At 44.5% G+C, this 27,959-nt stretch overlaps 11 protein-coding genes across 11 annotated transcripts; 5 read left to right on the top strand and 6 right to left on the bottom strand.

Moving 5' to 3' along the window:
* Positions 1-262: 262 nt before the first annotated feature.
* Positions 263-2,793, bottom strand: V865_006091 (uncharacterized protein; the record flags this gene model as incomplete). The annotated part of the gene is made up of 9 exons (XM_066229851.1): positions 263-315; positions 381-453; positions 502-836; positions 889-988; positions 1,047-1,329; positions 1,386-1,681; positions 1,736-2,068; positions 2,133-2,384; positions 2,476-2,793. The coding sequence occupies 9 exons, from the start codon at positions 2,791-2,793 to the stop codon at positions 263-265; spliced, it is 2,043 nt and encodes a 680-aa protein (XP_066085948.1).
* A 496-nt stretch (positions 2,794-3,289) lies between these two features.
* Positions 3,290-4,108, bottom strand: V865_006090 (uncharacterized protein; the record flags this gene model as incomplete). The annotated part of the gene is made up of 3 exons (XM_066229850.1): positions 3,290-3,395; positions 3,463-3,632; positions 3,686-4,108. 3 exons carry the CDS (start codon positions 4,106-4,108, stop codon positions 3,290-3,292), a joined length of 699 nt encoding a protein of 232 aa, XP_066085947.1.
* A 46-nt stretch (positions 4,109-4,154) lies between these two features.
* Positions 4,155-7,757, bottom strand: V865_006089 (uncharacterized protein; the record flags this gene model as incomplete). The annotated part of the gene is made up of 11 exons (XM_066229849.1): positions 4,155-4,844; positions 4,906-5,091; positions 5,145-5,285; positions 5,329-5,452; positions 5,503-5,676; positions 5,732-6,078; positions 6,131-6,685; positions 6,728-7,256; positions 7,315-7,560; positions 7,619-7,636; positions 7,729-7,757. The coding sequence occupies 11 exons, from the start codon at positions 7,755-7,757 to the stop codon at positions 4,155-4,157; spliced, it is 3,039 nt and encodes a 1,012-aa protein (XP_066085946.1).
* A 452-nt stretch (positions 7,758-8,209) lies between these two features.
* On the top strand, positions 8,210-10,731 carry V865_006088 (E1-like protein-activating enzyme Gsa7p/Apg7p; the record flags this gene model as incomplete). Its single annotated transcript, XM_066229848.1, has 11 exons — positions 8,210-8,454; positions 8,503-8,614; positions 8,656-8,823; positions 8,874-9,026; positions 9,074-9,351; positions 9,407-9,551; positions 9,608-9,766; positions 9,818-10,132; positions 10,181-10,296; positions 10,345-10,501; positions 10,570-10,731. 11 exons carry the CDS (start codon positions 8,210-8,212, stop codon positions 10,729-10,731), a joined length of 2,010 nt encoding a protein of 669 aa, XP_066085945.1.
* A 91-nt stretch (positions 10,732-10,822) lies between these two features.
* Positions 10,823-11,216, top strand: V865_006087 (uncharacterized protein; the record flags this gene model as incomplete). Its single annotated transcript, XM_066229847.1, has 2 exons — positions 10,823-10,888; positions 11,082-11,216. The coding sequence occupies 2 exons, from the start codon at positions 10,823-10,825 to the stop codon at positions 11,214-11,216; spliced, it is 201 nt and encodes a 66-aa protein (XP_066085944.1).
* Positions 11,217-11,659: 443 nt separating this feature from the next.
* Positions 11,660-15,227, top strand: V865_006086 (uncharacterized protein; the record flags this gene model as incomplete). The annotated part of the gene is made up of 7 exons (XM_066229846.1): positions 11,660-11,834; positions 11,905-11,928; positions 11,993-12,260; positions 12,323-13,457; positions 13,534-13,735; positions 13,790-14,766; positions 14,871-15,227. 7 exons carry the CDS (start codon positions 11,660-11,662, stop codon positions 15,225-15,227), a joined length of 3,138 nt encoding a protein of 1,045 aa, XP_066085943.1.
* A 459-nt stretch (positions 15,228-15,686) lies between these two features.
* V865_006085 (60S ribosomal protein) lies at positions 15,687-16,323 on the bottom strand (the record flags this gene model as incomplete). The annotated part of the gene is made up of 4 exons (XM_066229845.1): positions 15,687-15,734; positions 15,881-15,891; positions 15,968-16,061; positions 16,207-16,323. The coding sequence occupies 4 exons, from the start codon at positions 16,321-16,323 to the stop codon at positions 15,687-15,689; spliced, it is 270 nt and encodes an 89-aa protein (XP_066085942.1).
* Positions 16,324-17,335: 1,012 nt separating this feature from the next.
* Positions 17,336-20,312, top strand: V865_006084 (uncharacterized protein; the record flags this gene model as incomplete). The annotated part of the gene is made up of 6 exons (XM_066229844.1): positions 17,336-17,596; positions 17,674-17,743; positions 17,817-17,979; positions 18,043-19,785; positions 19,905-20,116; positions 20,203-20,312. 6 exons carry the CDS (start codon positions 17,336-17,338, stop codon positions 20,310-20,312), a joined length of 2,559 nt encoding a protein of 852 aa, XP_066085941.1.
* A 626-nt stretch (positions 20,313-20,938) lies between these two features.
* On the bottom strand, positions 20,939-22,771 carry V865_006083 (uncharacterized protein; the record flags this gene model as incomplete). Its single annotated transcript, XM_066229843.1, has 4 exons — positions 20,939-21,548; positions 21,626-22,099; positions 22,189-22,248; positions 22,371-22,771. The coding sequence occupies 4 exons, from the start codon at positions 22,769-22,771 to the stop codon at positions 20,939-20,941; spliced, it is 1,545 nt and encodes a 514-aa protein (XP_066085940.1).
* Positions 22,772-23,443: 672 nt separating this feature from the next.
* Positions 23,444-24,877, bottom strand: V865_006082 (uncharacterized protein; the record flags this gene model as incomplete). Its single annotated transcript, XM_066229842.1, has 4 exons — positions 23,444-23,618; positions 23,739-24,274; positions 24,330-24,509; positions 24,569-24,877. The coding sequence occupies 4 exons, from the start codon at positions 24,875-24,877 to the stop codon at positions 23,444-23,446; spliced, it is 1,200 nt and encodes a 399-aa protein (XP_066085939.1).
* Positions 24,878-25,259: 382 nt separating this feature from the next.
* V865_006081 (uncharacterized protein) lies at positions 25,260-27,562 on the top strand (the record flags this gene model as incomplete). The annotated part of the gene is made up of 11 exons (XM_066229841.1): positions 25,260-25,380; positions 25,474-25,543; positions 25,602-25,684; positions 25,810-25,945; positions 26,037-26,190; positions 26,307-26,537; positions 26,756-26,900; positions 27,007-27,163; positions 27,245-27,335; positions 27,412-27,480; positions 27,545-27,562. 11 exons carry the CDS (start codon positions 25,260-25,262, stop codon positions 27,560-27,562), a joined length of 1,275 nt encoding a protein of 424 aa, XP_066085938.1.
* Between the last annotated feature and the right edge of the window lie 397 nt (positions 27,563-27,959).

The following is a 27,959-nucleotide window of genomic DNA, read 5'->3' as shown; positions in this document are numbered from 1 at the left end:
AGGTAGGCATGTCATGTTTCTATGTGATGGGAGATGTATTCACATAAGATTTCGCAGCACGGTCGATGATAGCGCTGTCTGCTTTCTTCTGATGAGCTTCCTTTGCATACCCCTTCATGTCACAGAGGACGGTATATATAGTTCATATATGCATGTGTAAAACCCTCATGATGTCCCAGTATCAAAGTCGGTTGGCGCAAGCGGAATACAGTCATATATATATATCTATACAAATATGCGCGATGATTTGACATAACGGGCGTCACTCCATAAGTGAGGTGATCGTCGAGGCGATCATTTTCTCAGCTATCAATTCTGATGGTAATGAGATACATTCAGCAAGATCTACTTTCAAGACTTTACCCCTGTTCAGAGCATACTCACGGACGTTTGCTTGAATCGCAACAAGGGCGCCAATTCATGAATTGGACAAGCGGTTTGCAGAAATTCATGCTATGATAGGGTGTCAGGCCTGTCATCGACAAAGCAGAGAAGACTCACCTTTAAGAGCTCTGATGAAGTGGCTCGAAATGAAACATCCACACACAAACAGACGCTCAAAAAATGTTTAAGATCTTGACTGAGTCGTTCCGGATTCTTCAGAGTTGGAGTTCCGTTGGTGGCTATCAAGTAAAGTGCTTTGAGAGGTTCTTCGTCCAGATATGGTGGTTCGTTTTCAATCATCTCGATAGCCATGATACCGAGCGACCATATGTCTACTTTCGCACCGTACTCTTTTTGTTTCACAACCTCAGGCGCCATCCAGTAAGGTGTGCCGACCATGGTCGCTCGCTTCGACTTTTGCTCCGTTAGTTTAGCGCAGAAGCCAAAATCGGCTGTGCACAGATTATCAGTCTTAGCAGCATCAAGCGTGATAGAACTGCTCACTGATTTTGACTTGACCTTGTGCATTCATAAGTAAGTTATCGGACTTGATGTCACGATGGATGATAGATCTAGAGTGTAAGTGTTGCAAGCCACGGCACGTCTATACAAGCAAATCAACAAACGCTTGACTTCTCGATGCAGACTGAAAAGAGTCTTACCTCTAGACAGATGGCAGCGATTTGATCTTCGGTCAACTTGTTGTTCTCGATAACGTCTGTTAGCGCTCCGCCTTCCATGTATTCCATGACTACCCATAACTCCGAATTACGGACAAGGAAAGCGTCGAGGAAGTTGACCACATTGGGATGTTGGGACTCCTTCATGACGATAATTTCGTTGACTATGAGTTCTTTACGAGGTTGCTGTTGCAGATCCATCTGCTTGATGGCCACCTTCTTGCCACTTGTAAGCGCTTTAGCGACAAATACCATTCCTGATGCTCTGTTAAAAGAGAGATCCATTAGTAAACAGTAGCACTCAGAGGTCCGAGCACATACCCCTGGCCGACCTTCTTTATCTTCGAGTACAGCTGCGCCGGATCCTCGGCGCTGACCACGGATCGAAGCTTCTCCATGATTTGAGCCTCATTCATCGTGCTTATTCTCCTCTCCGGTCGAGTGGTAGACGCTTGCGCTTGTGCAGATGTCGTAGGGGGTAGAGTTTTGGGTTCTGACTCTTGTCTGACATCAGGTTTTGCAGGCAATTTTCTGTCTGATCTCGGTTCGAGTGGCCGAGATGGTCCAGCAGAGCGGGGAGGTGGTGGTGCCTTTCTTTCAGCGACCAAGGGGCGGATCTAACAGACAACCTCAGCAAAATGTCTTCGTCAGTCTTAAATTGGTACACCTACTGGATCACGATTATCAGGAGTCGAGGATGCGGGAGATGGTCCTGGCTTAGTACTAACAAACGGTGCTTCGTTGTTTGAAAATCCACCTCTTTCTCGTTGTGGTTGCTGACCACCCAAACCCACACCCTCGAAGCGAGTTGCAGCCGCACTGGCGGTCCGCGACTGTGTAGGCAAAGTAGGTAGTGGTGATTGTTGATAATCGCCAGCACTTTGGCCCATCTGCTGCTGGGTATAGAATTGCAGGACATCGAGAACGGCCTCTGGATGTCGAGCTGCCTCTTCTTTCGTGATTGCCGAGGATGTGAGCAGCTTGGACCATTGAGGAGGTAATCCCTGCAGATATATGTGTCTGGTAAGCTTCCGGTCCAGTTCAGGAAAAGAAACACAGAATACCCACAGTAAATCCACCTGAAATAGGATCAAAACCAACATGCACCTGATGAACGAAGTTGGTGGGTCCCGAAACACCCATCAGCGGAGAGCGATTGTATATGTCATCCATCCAGGCGTAGACCTCATCATCCGAACGGAACGCAAAATAGAACAGCTTGTCCTTGGTTTCAAGCTCGATGCAAAACGGTTTCATGTCGACTCGTTGAACATCTTGTACGTCCGACAAGGGTAAGATGAAGACAGGGGATGACGATTGCTGTCAGAACATATTGAAACAGACAAATCAGCGTGAACATCATGAGGGTATCATGGCCATGGATCTGAAGGAAAGGGAGAACCCAACTCACCTCGGACTTGAAGATGCTCAACTCCATTCCACCCAGGACAAGCCACCTTTTACTCCACATGAAGGCTCGTAGACCTTCTTCCTTGACGCTGGCGACACCTGCTCTGACAGCCTCATTCCTACCACCGTCCTGACGAGTTACGGAAAGAGCGGATGTTGGGCTGATAGTGGGAAAGGACGAGGCGTACGAGGTGGAAGAGAAGCTGGACTTTGTTTGGGATGAGTACGAGTGAGCATTGGATGGTCTGGCTGAGTTACCACCGGCAGGTGGTGTGGGAGCCGGTCTGGAAGGGGTCAATGAAGCGAGGTTGTAGGACATGGTGATCGGCGAGAGGGCAGTGCTGGACTGTATTACCCGTCCACAGAGTGTCGACTCGAGCTATACGGTAGATAGTCGGTAGTGCTGTTGTGATCGGGCTGAGTTACTAGGTTGTAGTCGAGATGGCTATGCTTATGTATTAACGATGAATGATTGTTGAATGGATGCTCCAAGTACAAAGGGAGAGGCTATAGTATGGTGTATAGTATGGTGTATGTACCGTACATGTCTGTGCGTGTGTGATGCGTGGATAACACTTGCATGTGGAGTGGCACAAGCTCAAGACGCGTCGATTTCTGTAGTATCTAACATCATTTCTCATAGTTTAATCCCTTCATCTCATCCTATATATCTGTTACAATATTATTATCATCATTATATATGTATATACGTATACGATATAGAACATAGATCGATACAGACTTCATCTACACACATGTTGGTTTTGAAACTCGTTCGTATAAAATCTTCAAGTACACCTTCATTATCCCAGTCATCACCTAGAGAAGCGAGATTGGCTATTTCGACCCTTCTTGGGATTCTCTAATTTCACCACCGATATAGTTTGCAGTTGCTGAGCCAGGAATTCTTGCGTTCCTTGCCTAATAAACCTTCAGACGTGAGTCGTTGTACACTCGTCACGTTTGATGAGCTGCGACCCAAGCTCACCTCATTCGTAAAATCCGCATGATCATTTCTGTGTTACTGCTAGAATTGGGTAAAGCTCGTTTGGCACTTTTCCTCGCACGTATTGTACCGAGATTTCGTTGCGATAGTAATGACTTGCTAGGCTTGGTGGCTCGGTATTTCAAGGTCGATTGAAACCCTCGAATACATTCCTGTTACATTGCATCAGCAAAATCATGGAAGAACAGACAGAGGACTGGCTTACCTCCATGAGATCATCAGTGTTCCAATCATAATAGATCCTGACAGACAATATCTCATTGAATTTGGCATTTTGCAATGTGCTCAATGGAACTCCACTAGCGTCTCCACCAACATAGAAGAAGTCTCGAAGAAACTTCAGCCATTTCAAAGCGATGTCAAGTTCGCCGTCTCCTAAAGCTCTCATTCGAGAAGGTTTGTCTGATAGTGGCGGCACTATCAGGGCTTCAATCGTCATCAAAATTTGTTTCCACAATTTGGCCATGACCATTTGCATGGCATCATGAGACAATGACGATGCGAGAGTATGGTTATTGGTGTCCAGATAATCGAATAGCGGATGTATTGCCGTTTCGATTTCAGTGTCCGTGGGACCACGATGTCTCTCTTCCTTCGTAGGCGGGATAGTGTATTCTGTAGATCCCATGGCGGACCGGTAGGCGGCAGAAAGTTTGCCGAGAGCTTCATTGTAATCAATCGGGCCATTGATGTTCGGTTTCAGGACTGATTTGATGGAAGCTCGGGAAAGCGTGTGCCGTAGAACCGGAATCATCTATCGTAAGCGGTTTACCGCACTTCAATTTACTCACTTTGTCCACAAATGTCCGTACCATATCAGATTCTGTACGCTTGAGCCATCTGAACGCTCGACCGAAATGATATTGAATATCGTCTCTCTCTCCTTCCATTGCGACTCGCATCAACAAATGACCTCTTGTATCCAGAGGGAGTAAGACGTCTTTCGACAGTAGATCCACGTGCTGCGAAGGGTCGAGACGAAGATATGCCCTTCCTAGAAGATCATGTTTGCCGGTGATGTTACGTTGGCGAACCGTTGCCATAAACCAAGCACTACCTTTGACAGGAATATCAAAGCTTTCGTCCCATCGTGGGTCTGTATCATCATAAATCGTTCGAGTTTTGGCGTACCGATTACCATGTTCGTCGCTCAATATGACGAAGCTGTCAGGTGACTTATTGTTGCTTTCGAGCGTGAGTCCTTCGGCCAGAACGATCTTCACGGTAAACAAGTAAGCCTGATGACCATTTTGGGCAGATCCCTCGACTACATCGTAAGCTGATAAGTCATCAACCCTCATCTGGTCGTATAGCTGATCCAACTGTTGGCGAGCCGCTTCGATATTGTTGAGCTTTACGCATGACTGTGACTCCAAAATCAGCACTAGCCAGCTCATGCAGGCGACCAAGAGATCCATAACATACTTGTGGCGTGAAGTTAAAAAACGCTTGCAACTTTCGCTCGCCTTGTAGAGATGCGAGCGTTGCTTTAGCTTTCTCCAGCCAGGCTTTCTGTTTGGCGGCTGTGAAGACTGTTTCGCTCTGACGCATGTCTTGGGCGAATAGTTGCTCTACTTTTTGACAGTAGTCGTTGATGGAGAAACTGATGATCTGTCATGCTTTATCAGCCTATGAACGTTGTCTTCATACGGACCATCGCCTACCTTGGCTAAGCGGGTGGCGAATCCTGCCAACTGTTGCTCATCTGGCCAATTCAGACCCATAAGGAAGTGCACCGCACTTCTGAAAGAGTCGAATAGGTCGGTGACAGAAGATGACGGCCCGTTCGGAGAAGTTGGTTCAAACTGCTTCGAGTCAGCCAGAATCGACGTACGTAGAACAACTTACCCTGTCTACTGCCAAAGCTTGATCCGACCAATCTTTCGTCTTCAACGCCGTCTCTTCCAACCACAGGTTGACTAAGCCCGTGAACAAAGGCGGTAAGGGGAAACGGAGAACGTATTTCATTTCTCTATAGATGTCCATCAGCAAGTTTGAAAAGTCAATTCACTGGGAACTCACTTCAGAAACGCGTTCCCCATATCACTCAATTTACAGGATTTTCGATACAAGACAAACATCTCTTCCATATTGGAGCGAAGGGCTTCATGGGTTTGCGCAAGAATGGTGTCTTCGAGATCTCGAAACCACAACGTCAGGTGTTGTTGAAGAACGAGTGGCACGATGTCGATCTCACTAGATGCACTTGTCGTCAGTTGCATTTGTGAAATGATGCAAAAGGAATACTCACCTGCTTATCGGGGCCGCAAACCGTTTGTCGAGTTTTTTGGCTTCCTTCTCTATCCATGTACCTAGTTGTAGCGCAAATGCGCAAGTCTTTGATCCCTCTTGATCTAAAAGTCTAGAGGCATGATCAATGTAGGTGTTGAAAGCTTGAGATTTAACGTTATCCATGATTTGCGTCGAAATGGTAGTAAGGCTCCGCTGCTGCTCTTCCGAAACATTGAGCGTGTACCAATCTTCCACGGCTTCGAGAAATTCTTCCGAATGATATCCTTTGGGGCACCTAAGGCCCTCTTCAACAGCTTGCAAGAAGCAGACGTCTCGGCGATACATGGTCCGATCAAATAATTCTTTCTGCATCGAAGTCAGTGACAGTTGTCAAATCAACAGTCATGTTTAAACTCACATCTGAATTAGCCCAAGCCGAAGTAGGAGTATCAATCTGTGACCTTTCTACCATGGATTGTGCTTCATATACGCATGCCGATGGAACATCTCCTTGCTGATATCGATCGACAATGGCAGAGAAGAACGCACATGTTCGGAATGATAAGGGTAGCCTCCACCTAGCAGCACATACCTGGAGCAAAGTGACGTGCTCGTGCGACAAGATTCCTAATGAAACATCCTCATCTTCAGGGAGTGTTTTGAGTAGTTCAAGGTCGTGGTCTAGGCATCTGTCCAACAGCTCGCGATATGTAGCCTTCGGATCGGGGGGTATATAGGTGAATTGGTATTCTCGTGCGTCGAGATTGAGTGTATCCATTTGAAGCGACAAATCTGACGGCGATTGGCGATCCGCAGTCTGATGGAGAGAAGAATTTGCTTGCATCATGTTAAGCATCATCTGTGAGAGAGCCGACACCTCGCTGGTACGCCATGTATTCCAGCAGCCAGGGTCAGGGAAATCGTGAGGTGAGTAGAGGTATGGCGTATCGGTGTTTAGAGATTTCAAACATTTCTGGGTGACTTTGTTAGCGTCGTCTATTCATTTAAGACATACCTTGAGATCATCTAATGCAGCCTGCTCGGTACAGGTATTCTCTATGTCCGTGATGATGCGATGAATATCCTCCCTTCTGAGCTGATAGAGGGTGGCTACTGTGTCAAGTAATGGCCCCATCAAACCATTCCCATTCTGCTTCCTAGCAATACTCAAGCTATCTCCCTCATTTCTTTCTTGTGATCGATCCTCTGCATCCTTGTCTGTCTTCGAGGGAGTGTCTTGAGCCTTTAGACGATTGCGATACGACTGTAAACGGGAGGCCAGTTCGGGAGAAAGTGGTCCAAGGGATACCAAGCAATCATACAGAAGATCTAAAAAGAGAGAGACTTGCAAGCTGAGTTCCGACTTCCATGCACCGTCCATCAATTCCCCATCCTTCTGCAATGTCTTGGTCGATGAGGTGACGAAAGCCAAGATGAGGTCTTCTATCTTCCGTGATTCCTTCATTTGACGTTGAAAAGTCTTGTCGGGCCACGTAGACGACCAGAATCTTGCAACTGTGCGTCGAAACCTTTGGTTCGAATACCTAAACAAGTGTTGATCGGTTTGGCGATCTCAAGAGTTGCAACGATGAGCTGACTCACTTTGGCTCTTGCCCCATGGCTATCCTCTGTAGTGAGCTATCGAATATTTTGAGGAGCTTTTCAGGATATTTCGGCGACTTTGACGAGTCCTTCCCCATCAGGGATCCTAGGTCAAACGTTGCGAAGAACGATCCATCATGAGATCTGCGAGAGGAGGTGGCGTGATTTGTGGGTAGCGAGGAGGATGTTTCCTGATCTTTGGCAGCAGCGGATTGCGACTGTCTATCAAGAAGAGCCTGGAGATAGCTGCAATAGACCGATCAACACGATGGGACAACCCTATTTGAGCAGGAATGACACTCACGCAACTCGGACGGTAAACCTTCGGCCACCACATGAGGAATTAGCGCACGATGTGGTACATGAGAAGACGAGCAGAACCGAGATGACCTGAAATAGATAGATATGACTTACTCGAGACATACATTCTGATTTGCGACCATGACTTGTGACTTTGTATCGGTATGTCCACCTGTCAAAGTAGCCGCTGACTTGCGAATCAACACATAATCTCGGTGAGAGGCAGAATGGCAGCCCGAAAGACGAAGAACCGAGGTGAGGTGGATGGCAGTGAAGTGTAGTGTAATCCAAGAAGGCGCTGGAAGGGCGATGATATGACGGTTTGCTACCTATGGATGCTGGATGGTGAATGCTGAATGATATCAATGTTACCGGTATCATGTAACCAGAGTGTAGAGCGTGTGCCTAATTGATGGTGCTCGTACGGTGTAGCGTTGTTGTTATCAAGTGACATTGCGGGGTCTCCACATTTTACTTGTATCTGGTATACATCCGCCGTTCCCATCTAACTTGAGATATATCTTACTGACCAAGCATCACTCCATCACTCATCCATCATCTATCACCCATCGTTCCCCTTGGACAGACTCGACAGATGACCACACTCCAATTCCAACCCCTCAACTCCCAGCCCACACCCGCTTTTTGGACCGCCCTTACCACCCATAAACTGGACAAAGCCCGATTGAATGATGATGAACAACAGATAACAGGTTGGTTGGAAGAGGGTAGGCAGGTGGAAGACCATTCAAACTCCTCATCTAGTGGCGATCCCACGTATGTTGGTATCGATGGGAACATAAGCGTTGGAGGTAATGCTTTCGGGGAAAGCTCAGAGAGGTACGTCCATATGCAAACATCTGATCGGCGCTCACTCTGGTGGATCAGTACTCCTGCTGCTTCGATTCCGGTCACAGGTATCCTGAAGAATTTCAATACCATCGAGGACTTTCGCAAGACGGAAACTAAGAAAGAGATCTTCAACCAAGTCGTGGCTAAGGTAAATAGCGGTCGTGCAAGTTCATCGCTAACTCAAGTCAGATTCTTGGGTCTTTCAAGTCCGATCAGCCTCTCATCAACCCCTTTCTTCTGGTTACATTTGCCGATCTCAAGAAATATATTTACCATTATTGGTTCGCTTTTCCCGCTTTCGTCAGTTCACCACCGTGGCGTATGAATCAGCAAGGCTTGACTCCCGTTCAAGAAACTGTGAGTTCGTTGTTGCTACTTCAGCACTCGTTCTAATCAAGTTTTATAAGGATCTGCGGGAACTTCGGCAACTCGAAGCTCGACTATCTACAATGGAAAATCAGAAAGTCGAAGCGTTCTTGGTAAAAGGGGATCTCGGATCTCGGTCGATTGCACCGTTGTCCACATATCAAACATTCTATTCCGATGCTTTGTCTTCCGAGGTAGGTCTTACCTCGCTTGCAGCGAATACCACTCACCCCGTCCGCAGGTCACAATAGCTTTTCACGACCCATCCTCATCGAATACAAATCCCGGTTGGCCTTTACGAAACATTTTGCACTACCTCAATCAAGTTCATGGAACTACAGAGGTCAAGGTGATTTGTCTGCGGCAAGGCCGAGCGAGTAGACAGGCGATTGTCACGCTGCCCCGAGAGCAACACCGCTCCCCTGATACCCAAGTGTCTGCAGTGGGATGGGAGAGAACCAAAGAGGGAAAGCTAGCAAGCCGAATAGCAGATCTGGGACCGATGATGAATCCAATACGGTGAGCCATCCTCCGTCATTGCGTAATCTTGCTAAATCTGACATCTCTTTTCCAGACTTGCGGAACAAGCAGTTGATCTTAACCTAAAGTTGATGAAATGGAGGATTGCTCCTAGCTTGGATCTAGAGATAATTTCCCATACGAAATGTTTGTTGTTAGGTGCAGGAACGTTAGGTTGTTATGTTGCGCGAAATCTCATGGTATGTTGCTGGACATCATACGCGTAATGGTCGATTGGCTGACAATCTCATGATAGGCCTGGGGCGTACGAAATATCACATTTGTTGACTCCGCTAGAGTGTCCTTTTCCAATCCAGTCCGACAACCTCTTTTCCGCTTCGAGGATTGTCTAGACGGTGGACGCTCTAAAGCAGTTTGCGCTGCCGAGAGACTTACCGAGATTTTTCCTGGTATAGTGAATCTTACCATCATCCTACGGAATGGACCAGTTGCTGATATAAGTCAGATTGCCACGGGGCATTCACTTACGATTCCCATGCCAGGACACCCTGTCCCCTCCTCTGCCTCGCAAGCCGCATGCGAAGATATACGGAAGCTAGAAGAACTCATCAGTCAGCATGATGCAATCTTCCTGCTGATGGATTCGAGAGAATCGCGATGGCTCCCCACCCTTATCAGCATGAACCAGAACAAAATAGTGATCAATGCAGCTCTGGGCTTTGATACTTATCTTGTGATGAGGCATGGTATTGTCAAGGGCGATGGCGATGCAGCCCAATTAGGCTGCTATTACTGTAACGATGTGGTGGCTCCGACTGACGTGAGTATCGTGAACCAAAGTTCGAAGATGGAGCTGATTGCCATCTAGTCTTTGACAGATAGAACTTTAGATCAGATGTGTACGGTCACAAGACCAGGGGCAGCGCCTCTGGCCGCGGCCACAGCGACAGAATTATTGGTATCATTGTTGCAACACCCCTTGAAGTGAGTGATTTTACGAAAGCAAAAGTCAGGCTGATTGTGATGGGATAGAGCGCAAGCACCAGCGTACGAGGCTGGCGTAGCTGACGATGATCACGAGGCTGTTCTTGGTCGTGTACCGCATCAGATTCGGGGCATTCTGAGCCAATGGAGAACAATGATCATTCGTGGTCCTGCTTATAACCAGTGCACAGCTTGCAGTCCTCTTGTAAGTCCCTGCAACTCCATGAGAACATCCTTGGCTCCACCTGTCGAAAGCTAACAAAGTCGTATCAGGTCTTGAACGCATATCGACAAGGTGGAGCAAAGTGGCTTTTAGAAGTTTTCGCACGCGCTGAGCTTTTAGAGCAGGTAACAGGACTAGATCAATTACACATTCAAAGCGAGAAAGCGATGGATGACATCGACTGGATCGATGACAGCGAGGATGATCATTGAGTGCACATATATTACCCAACTCATGAAACATGGTATCGGTATTGTAATCGATATCTGGCGTGAACGGACATTCGTGGGCCAATGCCTCCGCATGAATGAATTTATGAAGCCACTCAGATCCGTGTCTTCCAAGTTATCTTCAAGTCGACTTTTGTGTGTGAGTCTACGTGAGGAACATATGGTTCTTACGATGATTTGCCGTCATTGAGAGGAGCCTCATCGCGCAAATTGCGATGTGTAGTGAACAACCTTCTTCGTCGACGGACGATGCGTAGCTTTGAAGACTCCTTTCTTCCCATCGGACAGAAAGACACTGACTACTGAGCTTCATGTCCATTGGCGGCGCGAAGCTCCGTCATAAAGCGGCGATACTCCAAAATAGTCCAGTAGCGCAGATTGGAAGTCACATTGATGTGATCATCAAAGCCAAAGAGGATAGTGAGAATAGTCTTAGGAGTATCAAAGCTTTAGCTGAAACTCAATGATTGTGGTATATATATATATATTATTGGTTCTGTATTGGTTTGGTTTGGTTTATTTGGGCGAGAGATTCATTCTGGTGTATATATAGAAAGAGTGTATTCGAGTTGAATGATACGAGTGATCCATAATTTGAGATCATGTATGTAGATTGGATTGTATAGTAGATGATTGATTCTGACAGAGATATGTTTAATCATGGGTTACGCGTAAGTCAGGTTAACATATGAAACACGCACGATACACGATGAGTGGTGAATGATATACTTCACTAAGATTGAAATACTCGTATTACTGTTGGTACATGTCATAACTCGACTTGACACTATGCACCCAAACGGTGCACAGACATCATATCAACACCACTCATCATAGTTAAATCTCACCATCTCATGAACAACTCATGTGGTCAACCACCTACCATCTCATATCCTCAACAATCAAGTAGATGGCGCGTCCTCTCCTCAATATCGATTACCCCTCCGTAGAGGAACGTATCGCCGACTCGACAGAATCATGGATCAAGGACTTGAAATCACTCTTTGAGAATGCCAAAGATAGATTTGGGGATATTTGTTGGGAGAGTGAAGACTTGTCGATCAACAAGATATGGGGTCATAAAGGTGAGTAATCAATCATCACCTGTCAATCTATCTTCGCAGGATGATCATTGAGCTGACTTGGTTGCTGTAGCGATAATATACTCTCGTGCACCTAGTGAGTTATCCCATCATCATCATCATCACATATCGTATGCTGACGGATCTGTCACTGGGTATAGAAGCATTCAAAGAACGTTATTTCAAGATCAGATCTAACAGTCATGGGAGCACCTCTCGTTTGCTGTCACCAGCTTTACTACCTTCCAGAAGCACCTCTCGACCTACTTCACCTTCATCCAACTACTTCCTACAACCTCACTCGTACAACCCTTCTTCATCCCAATTATCATTGCTCACTATCAATAGCGAGGGAACGCTCAGACCAGGTGAAGATGTGCTGCAACTCCAGAGTGAAGAGATACCTGAATTGTTTCTCACTCAACTCGAGTAAGTTAATCTCTCCCTCTCCTATCCTGATATATACATATCTGACCCTTTGACTTTGGTAGATGGTTATATACCGGTGAAGGTCTAGGCGATGTAGTCCACTGGATCGACACCGAGTCCGAGTCTGACAACACTTCTTCATCCAAACCTCTTCGTCCATCTTCGACATCCCAGGGTGATCTCAAAGAACGCCGTGATAAACTAGGTCAAGACTTGACTTACATGTGGAGAAGCAAGCTCTATGCGGATGTTCGTATCCACCTCGATCATTCTATCTCTTCCTCATCCAGCGGCGAAAATACAGACGACTCAGATGGATCTTCAGTCGATTCACTCTCTTCAACAGCTGTATTTGCATCTCATAAATTCATCTTGTCGTCTAGATCACCTTATTTCGCTTCTGCCCTACTTAACCATTCATCTTTCCGACCTACCACCAACGGTACTGGAACTTCGGATATACATCTACCTACACCTCCATTTACTCCGGCATCATTACATTTCTGTCTAGGATACATCTACGCTGGACATTTAGATTTCTCCAATAGGACTTTCGACCTCACTACTTCATTTGCAATTCACAGAGCAGCGGCTTACCTCCAATTGGACTCCCTTGTGGCTGAAATAGAAAGTAGGATAGTCCATGATTTTGCCCACGGATTGGATTGGGATACATGTAGATGTAGGAAATGTTTGGTTAGAATACCTAGAATATGGAAATTCGCTATATCGCCTGACGTCGCTGGTACCGCTATCACATTGGAACATCGTGCTAAAGTATATTTGGCTAGAAGTTGGACAGAAAGTTGGATTAGTAGTAAAGAGATCGGTTTATGTGATTTGGCAGAAAGAGATATACTGGTGAAAAGTGTACAAGAAAGTGTACATCCACATAATGTAACTTCGACTTTTCAAGCTATCAATAACATAAGGAATAAATTGAATAATGCACTTCGAACGAGAATCGGTGGGAAGAGATATTGGATATCGAATGTAGAAGAAATGGTAAATGAAGTGGAAAGTAAAGCTTTGAGATTACTGTTGGATCATTTTCCAGCAGTGGTTGGAGGTAGAGAATTTGGGGAATTGGTCAATGATACTTCGTTCAACCTCGATACGTTGGAGTATGTATTGGACAAGGTTACAGAGCAAGTCGGATCTGGAGACGGATATAGGGAAGCTCCAGCTATCTATCAAGTGAGTGACTGTCCTCTCTCTTCGTCTTCGATGATAAGTGTGGGATCTGGTTATACTGATAGCACCATTGCGATAGAGCCTCGTAACATTCTCAACATCCAAGAACGAAAATGGCAACTCCCTCCAACCCCGTAACACACCTGGTTCGAGGAGTCAAAGTACAATAAGCAATACGAAAAGTAAGATCCTATCTCATATAAATAGACGATGGATGCAGATCAGGGATGTAGATGGATTCCGGAATATCGAACCGTCAATACTTAGAGATATTTGTGATGGTAAGTCACATTTGAGTTCATTTGAGGGTTGCACTAACGATAGGCATTGTGCAGAGATAGACGTTCCCTTCCAGGATCTGATAGGCGGTATCAATCTCCCCTTCCCTCCTCATGCGAACGGATTCGGCAACACGAACAAAACTACTCCGAGTCGATCCAAAGCTAGTATCGCCGCAGCCGACCGATTCACCTCCCAGACCCAACCTGAACCTCGACCTCACACCAATGGGTTGAAGAGGCTTCGACTACATAGTTCAGTCTCGACTTCATCTTCTACTGGAAGTCTCAGTCGAGCGTCTAGATTAAGTCTAGATAATAGACCGGAAAGGTCTACTCCCAGTATATCCTCTACACGGACGATCAATCAGAATGGCTCAACTACTTCGCTCAACTCACAACGCAGACCAATCACAAGTCGAAAGGTCGGTGAAACAGCAACAGCAACAAGCTCGACATCAAGACTAGCGAACCCTCCTCCACCACCTTTGACCGATTCCAATTCGACTAACACCAATACAGTCACCACTGATGGAGACAAACGTCCCACTCCTCTTGCTCCTAAGATCACATCACCCAGATCGGTAGCTTCGTCGAAGAGATCGGCGGCGACTAGTTTCGGATATAAACCTTCACCTTCTATATCGAGTTTGAGGAAGGAGTCTACCAGTACCTCCTCGCTTTCTCCATTATCGACAAAATCATCTGCCTCCACTATAGTCAGACATAGGATGTCTAATGTATCGCCTAGGACTCGTGTGGACTCTCAACCTACTAGATCTGTCGGGGTAGATCGAGATACACGCGCTGTCCGTCCAACCCAATTGAAACCGAAGACGAATCCTCCGTCACTCAATGACGAACCTCCACTTGCTTCTCCTAATACCCAGGCTAGGACCACAGGCAAGCCGTGGACTGGACCTGGTGTCGTGTTGAACATAGGTATACCATGTATCGTATCGCATCTGCATCCGATTGGGAGATCGAGATTGAGATTTCAAGCGTGTATAAGGTATATAGGGCATATGGAAAAGGTAAGTCAAGTTTAAGATCATCATTTTCCTATTCATCTATTGAATGACCGAATGGAATGGATGATAAATGAAGCTAATGAGTATCATGTGATGGGTTTATATAGTCACAAGGCCCATGGATCGGTATTGAAGGAAATGATATTTCCAAATTGGGTATCAAAACTCTAAAAGACGGTAGTCAAGATGGTATCAGGTATTTCGATGTGACAGAACATAAGATTGATGAAAATGAAAATGAAAATGACAATGAAAGAGCAAGATCTAAAGTTGAGAATTCGACATCGACTTTGAGAAATAGGAAGATTTCATCCTCTTTGACGGATCATCGTCGTCATCATCCAAGATTATTACAAGATAGAGATAAAGATAAAGCGAAAACCTCGGGTAAAAGTCAATCGGTGGAAGTTTTATTTGTTAGACCTGCTGAAGTTGTATACATCATGACTTCTGATCAGACGTGATACAAACATTCAAGACACGGCGATGGTAGCGATATACCAATAACCAAGGTTGGATAGACGGTTAGATGGTTAGACGAAAGTGTATACGTATACGAATATTCACGAATTATGGTTCTATTTTCTTTTTGCTTTTGTGCTGTATCCTGTTGATTGAATTCTTTTTAATACATTTCACGATTACCTGCATATTCAGTATACCTTCATCTTCATAATGCAATGCAATCATTTATTTGACAATATACACATGATTCGCAATTTGCCATCATCAGTATGTTCGATAAACTAGTGATCAAACGAATATATCACATGTTCCGTGTGGAACCGTTCAACCATTCAATCGTTGAAACCAAGTATATCATCTCATCTCATCTCGATAGATATATGAACCTGTACAAAAGAGATGGTATGCCATAAGAGAATAGAGGGGAAGGTCGGTGGGGGTGGGTAAGGGAGATTCTCTTAAAGGTTGAGCTTGGTTCGTCGCCAGTGTCTTCTTTTGGCGTTGTACTATTACATTTACAAATAAGCGAGGTCAGCTTTCATTCCATGTAAATGATGATATTGATCTGATCTGATAATCGAGATCAAATTCAAGAGGTCAAATTGAAGATGGGTAAGATGGATGGATTGCCAATGGGAAAAATTCAACTAACTTGGATGGTGTCTAATTAAAAAAAACGAAAAGAGTAACAAAATCAGCTATTTATTCCTGGGCGTACGAATTAGAACGCAAAACTCACTGTCAGTCTTGAGACGGAACCATTGGGGGATAGGTCGGTTTTGTCGAGCCTTCTTGGCGAGCTTTTGCTTGATGATGAAGGTTTTTTGGGAAGGCTAAGTAAGTGAAAAGGATACAAGATGTCAGTTTCGGTCAAGAGGATTGGAGTAAACGGTAGGAGGGACGCAAAAGGAAGAAGGATATGGGTTTCTGTTCTTTTCTATTCTAACATCGATTGAACGGCGATATAGTAGACGTTACGGTGAGGTTGAGCTGATGTTGATGAGAGGGAGCACTTTGTTGGTAGTAGATTAGGGAGAACTTGATGGTCCAAATCGGATTCCACACCATCGATTCTATCCAGCTTTGACCCATCATTTCTTCTACGGTTCTACTAAACATGAGAATATCCTATATCCACTCTTTCTCGTTCTGCTGATTACTCTTCGCCACCATCATCTTCTGCATCTTTGTATCTTGCCATAGCTCCTGTTGTTCTACCATTTATATCCAGATTCTAAAACGTCCACCTGATGATCATTCAACCGTACTCCAAATCTTTCTTCCTTCTATGGCCCAGTAATCCCATATCCTTCTTCCTTCCGCATGTGATATTGATGTGGGCGAATCAAGGGGGACATAGGACGTCAGACTCACCATTGTGATTAGCTTAGCTCTTTTACGACTTGATGGCTGAAGAAAGAAGAAGATCCATAAACCTATATTGGATGATGATGAAAGATTGACCCAATCCTGCTGCTACACAGCACCACCCACAACGCAAAATTGGTGTCAAGTAAAGTGTAAAGTGGCAGTTTCGTCTTTTTCTTCCACATGGTCATAACGCCGGAATCCCTGGTACGGGGATATATGGATGTGGCAGTTGTCCCTTTTGGCTTGGCCTTGCACGTGCTACCATGTGGAGGTGGGTTATGTGAGTTTACCCATGGCCAGATGCAGTCCTAGTCCTAGTCCGGTTTTGATCGGAATCGGATGTTTTTTTTTCATGTGTCTATGATGAGACATATACGAACTGAATTAGGTAATGTTGTCGCTCTTAGTCTCTTTACGTTATTCTGTCAATCCTACGAGTGTAACTACGTTGACTACTGTACCATGAAAATGAAAATGGAAAACCGGTAGACTCAGACTGGTAGATCGTATCACTTTTCATGCTCAAGATTAAAATCATCGCATCGCCTCGCTGTCTGTCCCACGACCAACATCAATATCTTCGTCTGAGATTGAGCTTGTCCACCGAACAACGGACCGACCGACCAAGAAGAGCTCAAGACGTAAAACAAAATCATAAACAGGTCAACAACATTCCTTAGTCATCACTCATTTAAATCATCCTCAACCATACCACATAAGAAAAAATCCAATGACAATGTCCTACCATCCTTATTCTTATTCGCAACCACCAGACCACCAACAAACGATGATGTCGGGTGAATCATCAGTATCACCTGATTCATCTCAAATCACTCAATCATCAGGATCAGGATCAGCATCGGGTATAGGTAAATGGAATAATACCTCAACAACAGGTCATGGACATGGACAGAAATCAGCTCCTGTCAAAGCGGCTTGTTTGAGCTGCAGGAACAAAAAAGCAAAATGTGATGGTAAACAACCCGTTTGCGGGCAGGTGAGTTACTAGTAACCTCGTTGTTGTAGTGGCAACTAGTTGACTAAGCTGAGTTTATCATATATTTGGTAACATAGTGCGCAAAGAAGAACTTGGAATGCGTCTTTGTTAAATCACGAAGAGGTGGTGCGAGGAAGAGACGTCCAGGTGAGTAATGGACAGCTTGATCTCCTACTCTGCCTGCTGGAATGTATATTGACACTCTCGTACGATTGTATAGCTATTCCACCTACAGCCTTGTCCGAGTTCTTGAAGAAATTAGATACGCTCTTGATGGCACCAGGTCTAGATCATGGACCTTCACGCGACTCTGAAGACGGTCAGATCGATCCCAATGAGGATATGACGAATATCGTCAAACGATTCTCAAGTCGCGAAGAAGTGTAAGTCATCCCTGTTTTTCCATCAATCCAAGACGAAGTGACTGAATCTTTTCATCAAAACAGATTCGAGAGCTATTACACCGATGTTCACCCCTTTGTCACCGTGATGCCACCGCGATCCCTCCTCAAGACGATCTTGCCTACTCTTCTACCCGACTCGCCATTCCTTCTTGCCGTTCAGACCATCCTCGTTCTTGCTCCTCATGCCAATGACCCTAATCCCACTTCCACTCGTTCCAAACGATTACGACAAGCTGCATCCGTATCATTCGCCGAGCAGACCATGGCATTGGTAAATTCCATGGTATCCAATGGTCAACTCAACATAGAATGTGTTCAGGCAACAGCTATAATCTCATTATGGGAATGGTCTTCCCAAGGAAGTGTCACTAGAAATAGAGAGCGTTCCACGCAGGCTATCCAATTAGCTATGCAATTGGGTTTAAACGAATTAGACAAATACTCTTCGAGCTCTGTGCCGGTCGGACCCAACGAGAATGGGAAGACGGTCGAAGGTGAAGATTGGAGGAAAGATATGGCTAGAAGAACATGGTGGACCACATTTGTATCGCAGCTCACTGCAGCACTTGTATCGGGAACTCAACCGATAGTAGGACCGGATGATCCTAGGATACACGTTGATTATCCTGTATGTTCGGCGATCGATCATTCTTGGTCGAACTTCTTGGAAACTATGAAATCGACCATCAGAGTGTTCAACTTGGTCATTTCCGTCTACTTTCCTCAATTGACATCAACATCAGGATCCGATGGTATTGAGAAGGATACATCTTCAGCAGGTGGCCTTTTCAGTCCAAGTGATAACATTCAAATTCATGGTACCCAAGAAGAAGAAATTAGACAGAAAATGTATAATGTCGATAAACAGATCATGGACTTGATCAAAAAAGCAGAAGAGACCGCTGTGATTGATTTAGTACCTGGTGCAGAAGAGGAGGTAGCTAGAAATCAACAACTTCAAGCTAGATTGGGATTGGCGGTATTACACATTCATATTCATAGATGGCAAGCTTTCCCCGAAGTTTCCCTGTTCAGTAAGAAGATTTGTGGATTACCTCAAGCTCCGGAATTTACAGATGATGGGAACAATGGTATGGTCACACCTGAATATCAATATTCAAATCAGCAACAGTTTGATCCTTCGATACCAAGTGGAGATATCCAAATGCCAAGCTATAACGATGCCAATCAATCTTACAATGGATATGTCGATCCGTCTGCTACGCAATACGATCATTCGATGTATAATCCAGCTACCTTCGACGGTCAACCTTTCCAACCACAACATCAACAGCAGCAGGATGAATGGGGAAATTCATTCGACCCAAATGAAGTGTACGAATACGGTATAGAGGATATGTGGGCACCCGAGACTTACCCCGAGAACTTACCTACACCGTGGTTCGCCCATCCTGGCGGAGCAGCACAGTTATATGCCCCTACTCAACAAGAACCTATCCATTATCCCGAGATCACCCCTGGTGCATCTATCGCCCCCATCCCCACACCTCCTCCGTCGACCTTCCAGCGATCTAGCGTAACTCCCTCCGAAGATGGTGCTGTCGACAGAAGGAGAGTATCGACCGGATCTACTGCGACTAACAAACCCCACAAGGCTTGGGGGGTTGATGAGAAAGCGGATAAAGTCCTACCGCCACCGGCATTACAGCAATTGGAAGTTTTCCCTCCTGGAATCAGTCTCGCCAGATGTGCGACTGCGGCACATACAATCGTGAGGTTGGAGGTGTTACATAGATCGGCGGTAATAGCAATGTGGGATGGACCGTGAGTTAGAATTTCACCTCACTTCGAACATTCATACTCCTTTTCTCGTATCATACGAATTTTTGTTCTTCTTCTTTATGCTGTATGTAAACAAGCGCTGACATACGATTCATCCACAGTCCCAAATGGCCTCCATTCTGTTCGTGTGGTCTCGTCACGGGCGCCTACGCCTTCTTGCTATTGGCTTTAGCCGTCCAAGCTGAAAACACCTTCAGCGGATATACCAATTCCCGATCGGAGGAAGTCGAAGCGCTCTTGACGAATGTCAAAGTCATTTTGGCAGGGTTGGAAGCTTATGGAACTATGTGGGCTGGGATTGATGCGATGGCTGGTGAGTACTTCTACTCACCCAGCTAAATAAAGGATATTCTTTGATCTTTACTTACATATTTCAAATCTATTTCATTATTGCTATAGGCGAAGTCAGAGCGGCACTTGAAGCTGCTACGAGATTACCATTTGAAGTGTCGGCTCAGATCGAAAGTGCCACTGCTTCACCGAGTACTCAAGGTGGGATCCAGGAGTAGATTCATGCAGGGTATGCATAGGAACAAGATCGTTGTATAAGTTTTCGAGTCGAGAGATGGTATGACCCTCATTTACTACTTGTTGTTTGTATAGAAAATAGAAAACAAAGAAAATGTATGGGTTTTTGATACTATATCAAATGGGTACAGGGAGAGGAAGCATTGTAAAATGTATTTATCAAAGTCTTTGGAATTCTTGAATTTGTTATATTCAATTTCATCTCATTTGATCGTTCATCCCAAGATACAGTAGTAATTTAGAGAATATATTCAGAAAGTATCTAGCATTTTGTCATATATGAAATCATATGTATAGTAATATGTCATAATGAACTGGGTCGTACAGTACCGATTTACATTGTGATGATACCTTATCATGCTCATATCGTTCATTGTCTATCATCTATTGACATTCTTCTTTAATGGGGAGATACTAGGTGATCATCTATGATAATACTCGACATCATCTATCATTCATAAGTTCAAATAGATTGTGGGATCTACTCGTAGAGCATCATTCCAATATCCTGAGATGGAACACAGTGCATCTCCATTCTTACAATACTATATAAAAGTTGTTTTCCGCCTCTCAGATATTAATTCATCGTACGAGTAATCTTCTTTGTTCATCTCAATTCCCATCCTCCGAAACCCATCTTCCTCCCACTCCTAGATCTCTTCACCTTACCTTTCCCTACATTTCCAAACGTATAATTTTTATTACCCAATTTCAAATTAAGATTCAAGTTCACCGACAAACCCAATCCGAACCTCTTCTTCGTTTGGTATCTGTAAGCACTCGTAATTGAATGAGCAGATTTGATCATCCCACTTAAAGGTGGACTGGGTATTCTGAATGATATTGCAGAATATGGTTGATGTTGGATCAGATTCGTTTGATGTCTTCCCGTTTGATGAGGTACCTCCCTTTGTAATTGATCGAAAGTGGTGTATCTCGGTGTACCATTCCCACATCTACTCCTGATACCAGATGTAGCCGTATAGTCATACGGATATCTTGGTGTACCCCTTCTAGTGGCAGTGGTAGCGTTATATGGTGTACGAGGGGTACCTCTCCTCCTTGTATGAGGTGTATGAGGTGTACGACCCGCACCAACAGGTGTAAATGCCGTATAACCTATTCGAGGTGTTCTTGCTGAATAGGATGAATAAGCTGATCGGTGACAGGTGGATATAGCTGATCGAGTTGCAGTCAATGGTTGATGTGATTTATGACTATTTTCAATAAAGTGAAATCATTAGAAATTTTCGCAGGGTACGCAGCGTACTTGGATCTGTACAAGTCTACTCACTTGTCAACCCTTATCCTCAAACCTACCCTCTTCTTCCTCTCTCTCCATTTTTGAATCTTCCTCTCCCTCTCTAATAATTTGGCGTCGGCTCGTAGACCTTCGTGAAGTTCGAATCCCGGTCGGATCTGACCGAATGAGGAGTATTGCGATGCTGAGGGTATTGCGAAAACAGGCGATCTCATAGTTGGTTCAGCTGTGTTTGTGTGATTGCTTGTAGTTCTGCCGTGAGTTGATGGACTTAGTTTACTTTGAGGCTGGCTAGGTGAGTTGACAGCAGAAATGCCATTTACAGGTCGAGTAAGGATCGATTTGATTGAGTTGATCGAAGGATTCTGTCGGTGTCCCACCGGACGGGATGGGGACGACGAGTCGATGTTGATTGGTAAAGCCGATAACAAACCTGCTTGGATGGTATGTTTAGGTGCTGAGCTTGGTTGAGATTGAGTAGGGTGAGATAGTGGAATAGGTAATGGACTATACATCAGATAGATTCAAATTCATTTTGGCAAGGATTAGTCAAGCAAGTTATAGATACGGATTTGATGGGCTTATAAATCACTCACTGAGAGTCTAACGGGTGGGGAGTCTCGGCTGTAGTTACGAAAGAACCTTGGACGTACATGCTTTGAAAGCATACACAGAGAAAATTAGTATAATTATAACAAATCTTTCCTTATTAGGGTACCATGGTGGCCTCAACCTAGAGAATGGAAATTGAGAGATGATCATTGAACAGCATACTCACTCCATCGCTTCTCCATCTCTCATCCTCATACCCATCTCAAACAACCCCTTCAAATGAATACCCATGACTCTTCTCTGTTTATCCCATTTTATCCCACAATCATCCAATTTCGATGCCATCTCTATCGAAACTCGCATTAGTTCCTTTGGATTCTTTTTGTGGGGTTTGAAGGTGGAAAGCAAGATCCCAGCAAGTTGTTTCGATTCCTTGGAAGTTAATGATCTATATTTCTCCGGGCCTCCTCTCCCTCTCCTTCCTTCTCTCGTTGCATGTGAGCGAGAAGGTGAAGGAGAAAGAGGTAATGGAAGATTAGGTGGGTTAATACCCCTAACATCATTCTCATTGGAAGGAGAAATGTCACCGAAAGGGAATGAGGAAAAAGGTAATACAGGAGATAGCATTTCCATCAATGATGAGGGATGGTTATTCCGCTTATACCCTCTTGAGGTCGGGGTGAGAGGATCAGAGAGGATAGTAGTGCTGAGGGAGTACGGGGTGAGAGTGGGATTGTTATTGGTTCGATTGGCATTTTGATTCGATTTGATTGGATTGGTGCGCTGGTTGTGTTTTATTTTGTTGAGTTGTTTTATCAGTATCAATTATCTTATTCTGTTTTGACATGGAAAGGGGGTTGGATATTGCAGGTTTTTCGTTTTCGGGTCACTAGACGATGACCATATCTGATTATTACGGATGGATCAACGAGTTCAACATTTTCATACCTCATCGTTGTTCCGCAGAGAGATAACTCCTATATCAGTCAGTATACATCCCTCGAACTCACAAAATCGCAGGGACTACCGTAGCCAAAGGAGACAAAACATCGTACACGTTTGAGTAATCAGTATATCCGAGGTTTGGTGTACACAAAGGAAGGTCGATCCTTTGATGCGTCTCAGTAAAGCAAGATGGAGGGGATATTGCTCATCGGGATCATATCAGTAATGAAAATACGAAATCGTCAGAATCGCTAATACCGAAGATTAATCCTCTGTAATGGTAGACTCGTGGAGCTCAATTACATAGATACAGACGTCGTATCATATGCTCACAATGACAGTATGAACCTACTCCTAACCCTTATTCATGGTATTACCCGCTCCCTTCTTATTCTCATCTGCGAACCTGGCCCAATTCTCATCTTTCAATCTCTTCTGTTCAGCCTTCTCTTCTGCTAATGCAGATCCATCGTTCTCCGCGGCTAATTCTAGTAATTCCGATTCGGTAGGAGCGTCATAAGATGCTTGGCTAGACAGGCGAGAGAATCAGATCAGCACATCGACAGATGCATTGAGGCATTATATTCCGTTTATTATTGTTTTTCGCGGTAGATACCAAGTCTGGAATATAGAGGAAACAATCACTCACCCTCCACCAGTAATTATATTTCCCCTCCTCTGCTCCTCTTCCAAATACTCATCAATAGTCATCGTAGGCAATCTCCAACTCTGCTTGAAAACTCCACTCTTTAACCTCTCTCTATCACTCATATCGCTTGTTGAAGGTAAGATCGTAAACGGTCTCAGTACCCTTCCATTACCAGATATCAGTTCTCGTGGTTTATACTTTGAAGGTTGTCTATCCAATTTCCAAGTATTATCTTCTTCCTCTCTCCTTACTTCCCTGGGATCTCTGTCAGATAACGGGACGATCGAAGCTGGTGCATTGGAGAGTAATTCCATTTCCATCGATATCGACGAGAGCGATGCGATTGTTATTGTATGTAATAATCGTAAGATGAGGATGGCAGTCGATTTGGATACTTCGTCGGGATCTTCTTGGTTTACTGATGTGGACCCTGTTGAGGCGGATATGACACTTGGTCGATTGGATGTTGAAGGAAGTAAGCAGAGGAGGAATGTTATAGGTGATGAGGAAGATTCAGGTTGATTGGGTAATGAATTCTGTAACGATTACCAAATCAGCTAGGCATCGCATCAAAAGCTATATTTAACTTACCGCTATATTCTCCCTCAACTCCTTTTCCCTCTTATATTGCCTTATCTTGGCCTCTCGCTTCTTAGCTGGATCTTTAGGTGTTGAGCTTTGTCCACTCGCAGCGGCCGACGACTCAGCTTGTTCCTCAGGTGACAGAACACCGTACGAGTTGAGTATTTCCAAATAGCTTGTATATGCTGTCTATATCGTATTTAATCCAATTAGCTGAGGGTTCCCAATGAGCCCATCAGCTAACTCACCTCTGCCCTCTGCAATGCCGATAGTCTATCGTCCCTCCCACCCAAACCTCCTTTCTCCTCTGCAGCTCCTATCACCCAGTTCAAACTCATGAACACTATTTCCTTCTCCCCTACTTCGTCTATCGATTCGTTCTCTGAAAACACGCCCAGGGAATTGATCATCCGCTGTATGAGGTAGAGGTTGTCCAGGGCTGAGGTAAGCGTTGATTGGGTTGAAGGGTCTGACAGGGGGAGGGTATCATCGAATATCGGCTGAAGAGTTGAGAGAATTTGGGAGTAAAATTGTGGAAGTGGAAGGTTTGTGGTCATTCTGGTACGTGGACGGTGATCCGCTGTAGATGGATAGACCAGCAACTGTATCTGAGGAGGAGGAGGAAGATGTAAAGTGTAAGACGTAACATGTATCTTCCAGTGTTCGTTATTCATTCATGTGCTCGGTGATCATGGTTCATGCTGGGAATTGTGGGGTCTCCATCGGATGAATATTCTTGAGGATGATTTTATCCTATTTTTTCCCATGTGCAAGCGGTGACCTCCGTCAAGCAACTTAACTGCACCTACGCGTTGGTTGGCAACCGTCATCGAGAATATAAGAACAGGAGCAATGTATCAGTGAAATAGTTCAGATAGTCTCTCTCATAGATCATATAGCTTGACCAGACTTTATACGTCAGACCACCTCACCGACACAATGGCTATCCCACCCGAACAATCATCCTCAGCTTCACAGCTCGAAGCAGCCTCGTCGTCAGCTTCGAGTGATCCAGCGAAAGCCGAACAGATCTACAGGGACATATTGTCGAAGAAAGCAGGTTAGTCTAGGTCCACCGATCCCATAAACCTAAGCCCCATTCTACATCATGAGGAGAAAGGGAGGAACGAGCTGACCTCGCTGGACTGTATAGCCGACGAAGATGAACTTCGAGATCAGGAGACGGCGTTGGTAAAGCTAGGAGCTTTGTATAGGGATCACAAGTGAGCTGTTACTGAAGTCTCAGCAGTACAAGTAGCTTACAAAATCCGTCTCTTCTAGCAAAGCGAAGGAGTTGGCTCAGCTGGTAACAGATTCAAGGACATTTATGTCACAAATCGCTAAAGCGAAAACAGCTAAACTGAGTGAGCTCGATTTTCGTTTTTCTCTTCGTCTTTCCTTCTTGGCATATAGCCATAAATGCTATCAACTTTCTGCTGGATCACAATGATGGGCATCGCATGCTGATGCTCGGAATGTTCATGACCAGTCCGAACCCTCATTGACTACTTCCCACCTTCATCCCGAGAATTACAAATGCAAGTGACGAACGATAACATCGCCTGGGCAAGAGAAGAGAAACGAGTATTCTTGAGACAGTCATTAGAAATCAAATTGGTTGGACTGTACGTTGGAGTTCCACACATATCACTTTCATCTCGTTTTCTGTCATTATTCGATCCGAGATAGATTGGCATAGCTAATTTTCGCCAATAGTCAATTAGATTCAGAACAATACAGAACCGCATTGACGATGACTGAGAACCTCCTGAAAGAGCTCAAACAATTAGACGACAAGATCATCTTGACTGAGGTATACTTGTTGGAATCTAGAGCGGCTCATGCTATACAGAATCTACCTAGAGCCAAGGTAAGTACTAGCACATCATGGCCCTTCATTCTACCCCTCATGCTAAGGAAGTTGTTGAGCTAATTGATCGTATTGTATTATTTGCTTTTTTTTTTCTTTTGGTTTCGTATGTATAGACCGCCTTAGCTTCCGCTCGAACCACTGCCAACTCGATTTACTGTCCACCTTTACTTCAAGCTCAATTGGACTTGCAATCAGGAGCGATCAACGCCGATGATAAAGATTACAAGACTGGTTATTCCTATTTCTTCGAATCGTTCGAAGGGTTCTCGCAGATTGATGAGAAGGATCAAAGGGCTTTGAAGAGTCTGAAGTATATGTTGCTTTGTAAGATCATGATGGGTTTGGTGAGTTTATCGGATCATTTCGTGATTGGATTGGGGTCAGGTCGAGGTTGTAATGTGGAAACGATCGGGATGAGAATTAAGAGGGAAGGATGGGATAATCAAAAAGAGAACGAGAAAAGGAGAGACCGTTTTCGACCACCTTAGAGGATCGTGCTTTTTAGTAGTCGGAAGGAGTATACGTGCTGATGCTGATCTCCACGCAATGTTTCGATGTTCAGCCCGACGACGTACCCCCTTTACTTCTCCTCAAATCTGCCGCACCTCACGCAGGTAAAGATCTAGATGCTATGCGAGCCACGGCCAAGGCATTGAAGGAAAGAAGTTTGGAAGAGTTCAAAGTTGCTTTAAGGGATTATCAAGAGCGTGAGTGGGGTGGTCTATCCTTTCTGACGTCGACTGAGATCAGATAAGAAATATCGTTAAATGATGATAAAGCAGAGCTGATTTTTACTTCATGCCATAACAATAGAGCTTCAACAAGATCCATTGATCCGATCTCATCTTTCTCACCTATATGATACCCTTCTCGAACAAAATTTGATCCGAGTTATCGAACCGTATTCTGCTGTGGAGTTGTCATGGATTGCTCAGGAGGTAGGACAGAGTTTACAGGTAGTTGAGGAGAAGTGAGTATAACGTCACAGTCATTAACATGATTGAGCTGAGTGGTTGTCTGACTGACTGGACATATGTGTGATGGTGTGTAGGTTAAGTCAGATGATCCTCGATCAAGTGTTTTATGGTGTATTGAACGAATCTGCAGGAACGTTAGAAGTGTACGAAGAACCTGTGGAGGATGTGAGTTCTTGTCATATTGTATAGTGAAGTAGCACTGACTGATTTGCTGATATTCCTTGATCTTGATGGATATTAGCCAATGTACAATACAGCTCTGGATACGTTGAAACAAGTTGGTGATGTTGTTAAATCATTATATGATAAAGTGAGTCTATTGCTTTGTATTGCATCACAACATCGTTGTTAGATCTAATGAATTCACTTTCTAGGCTACGGGCGGTGCATAAGATCACTCGAAATGTTCTACTTTACTGGAAGTGATTATATTCTGTTACATATCATGTAGATAGATGTTAATATCGCAAGATAACAACTAAAAATGCATCCCCATCGAAAATGGTACACAATAGTGTTTCATGGGTTTCGGTATTGCCACTTATCAAAAAGATCATTTGCTTCATACGTACGTACGATTGGGCTTACTATGGAACATATCATCAACAAACAAAATGGGATGACACAATTGATACATAATGACAAAAACCAACTATGGAGGGGTCTACGAAAAATATATAGGTTACTACAATTCACAACATTAATTAATTGAGATTGCTAAGATATGGAATTTTCGATTCATATGATGAAACAAGAACAAGCATGATACTGATACCAATGAGTTATTGA

The sequence above is a fragment of the Kwoniella europaea genome, chromosome 1 (genome assembly GCF_036810445.1).
Source record: "Kwoniella europaea PYCC6329 chromosome 1, complete sequence".
NCBI classification, from domain to species: Eukaryota; Fungi; Basidiomycota; class Tremellomycetes; order Tremellales; family Cryptococcaceae; genus Kwoniella; species Kwoniella europaea.
The sequence above is the reverse complement of the archived record's forward strand: the minus strand, read 5'-3'. Positions and strand labels throughout refer to the sequence as shown.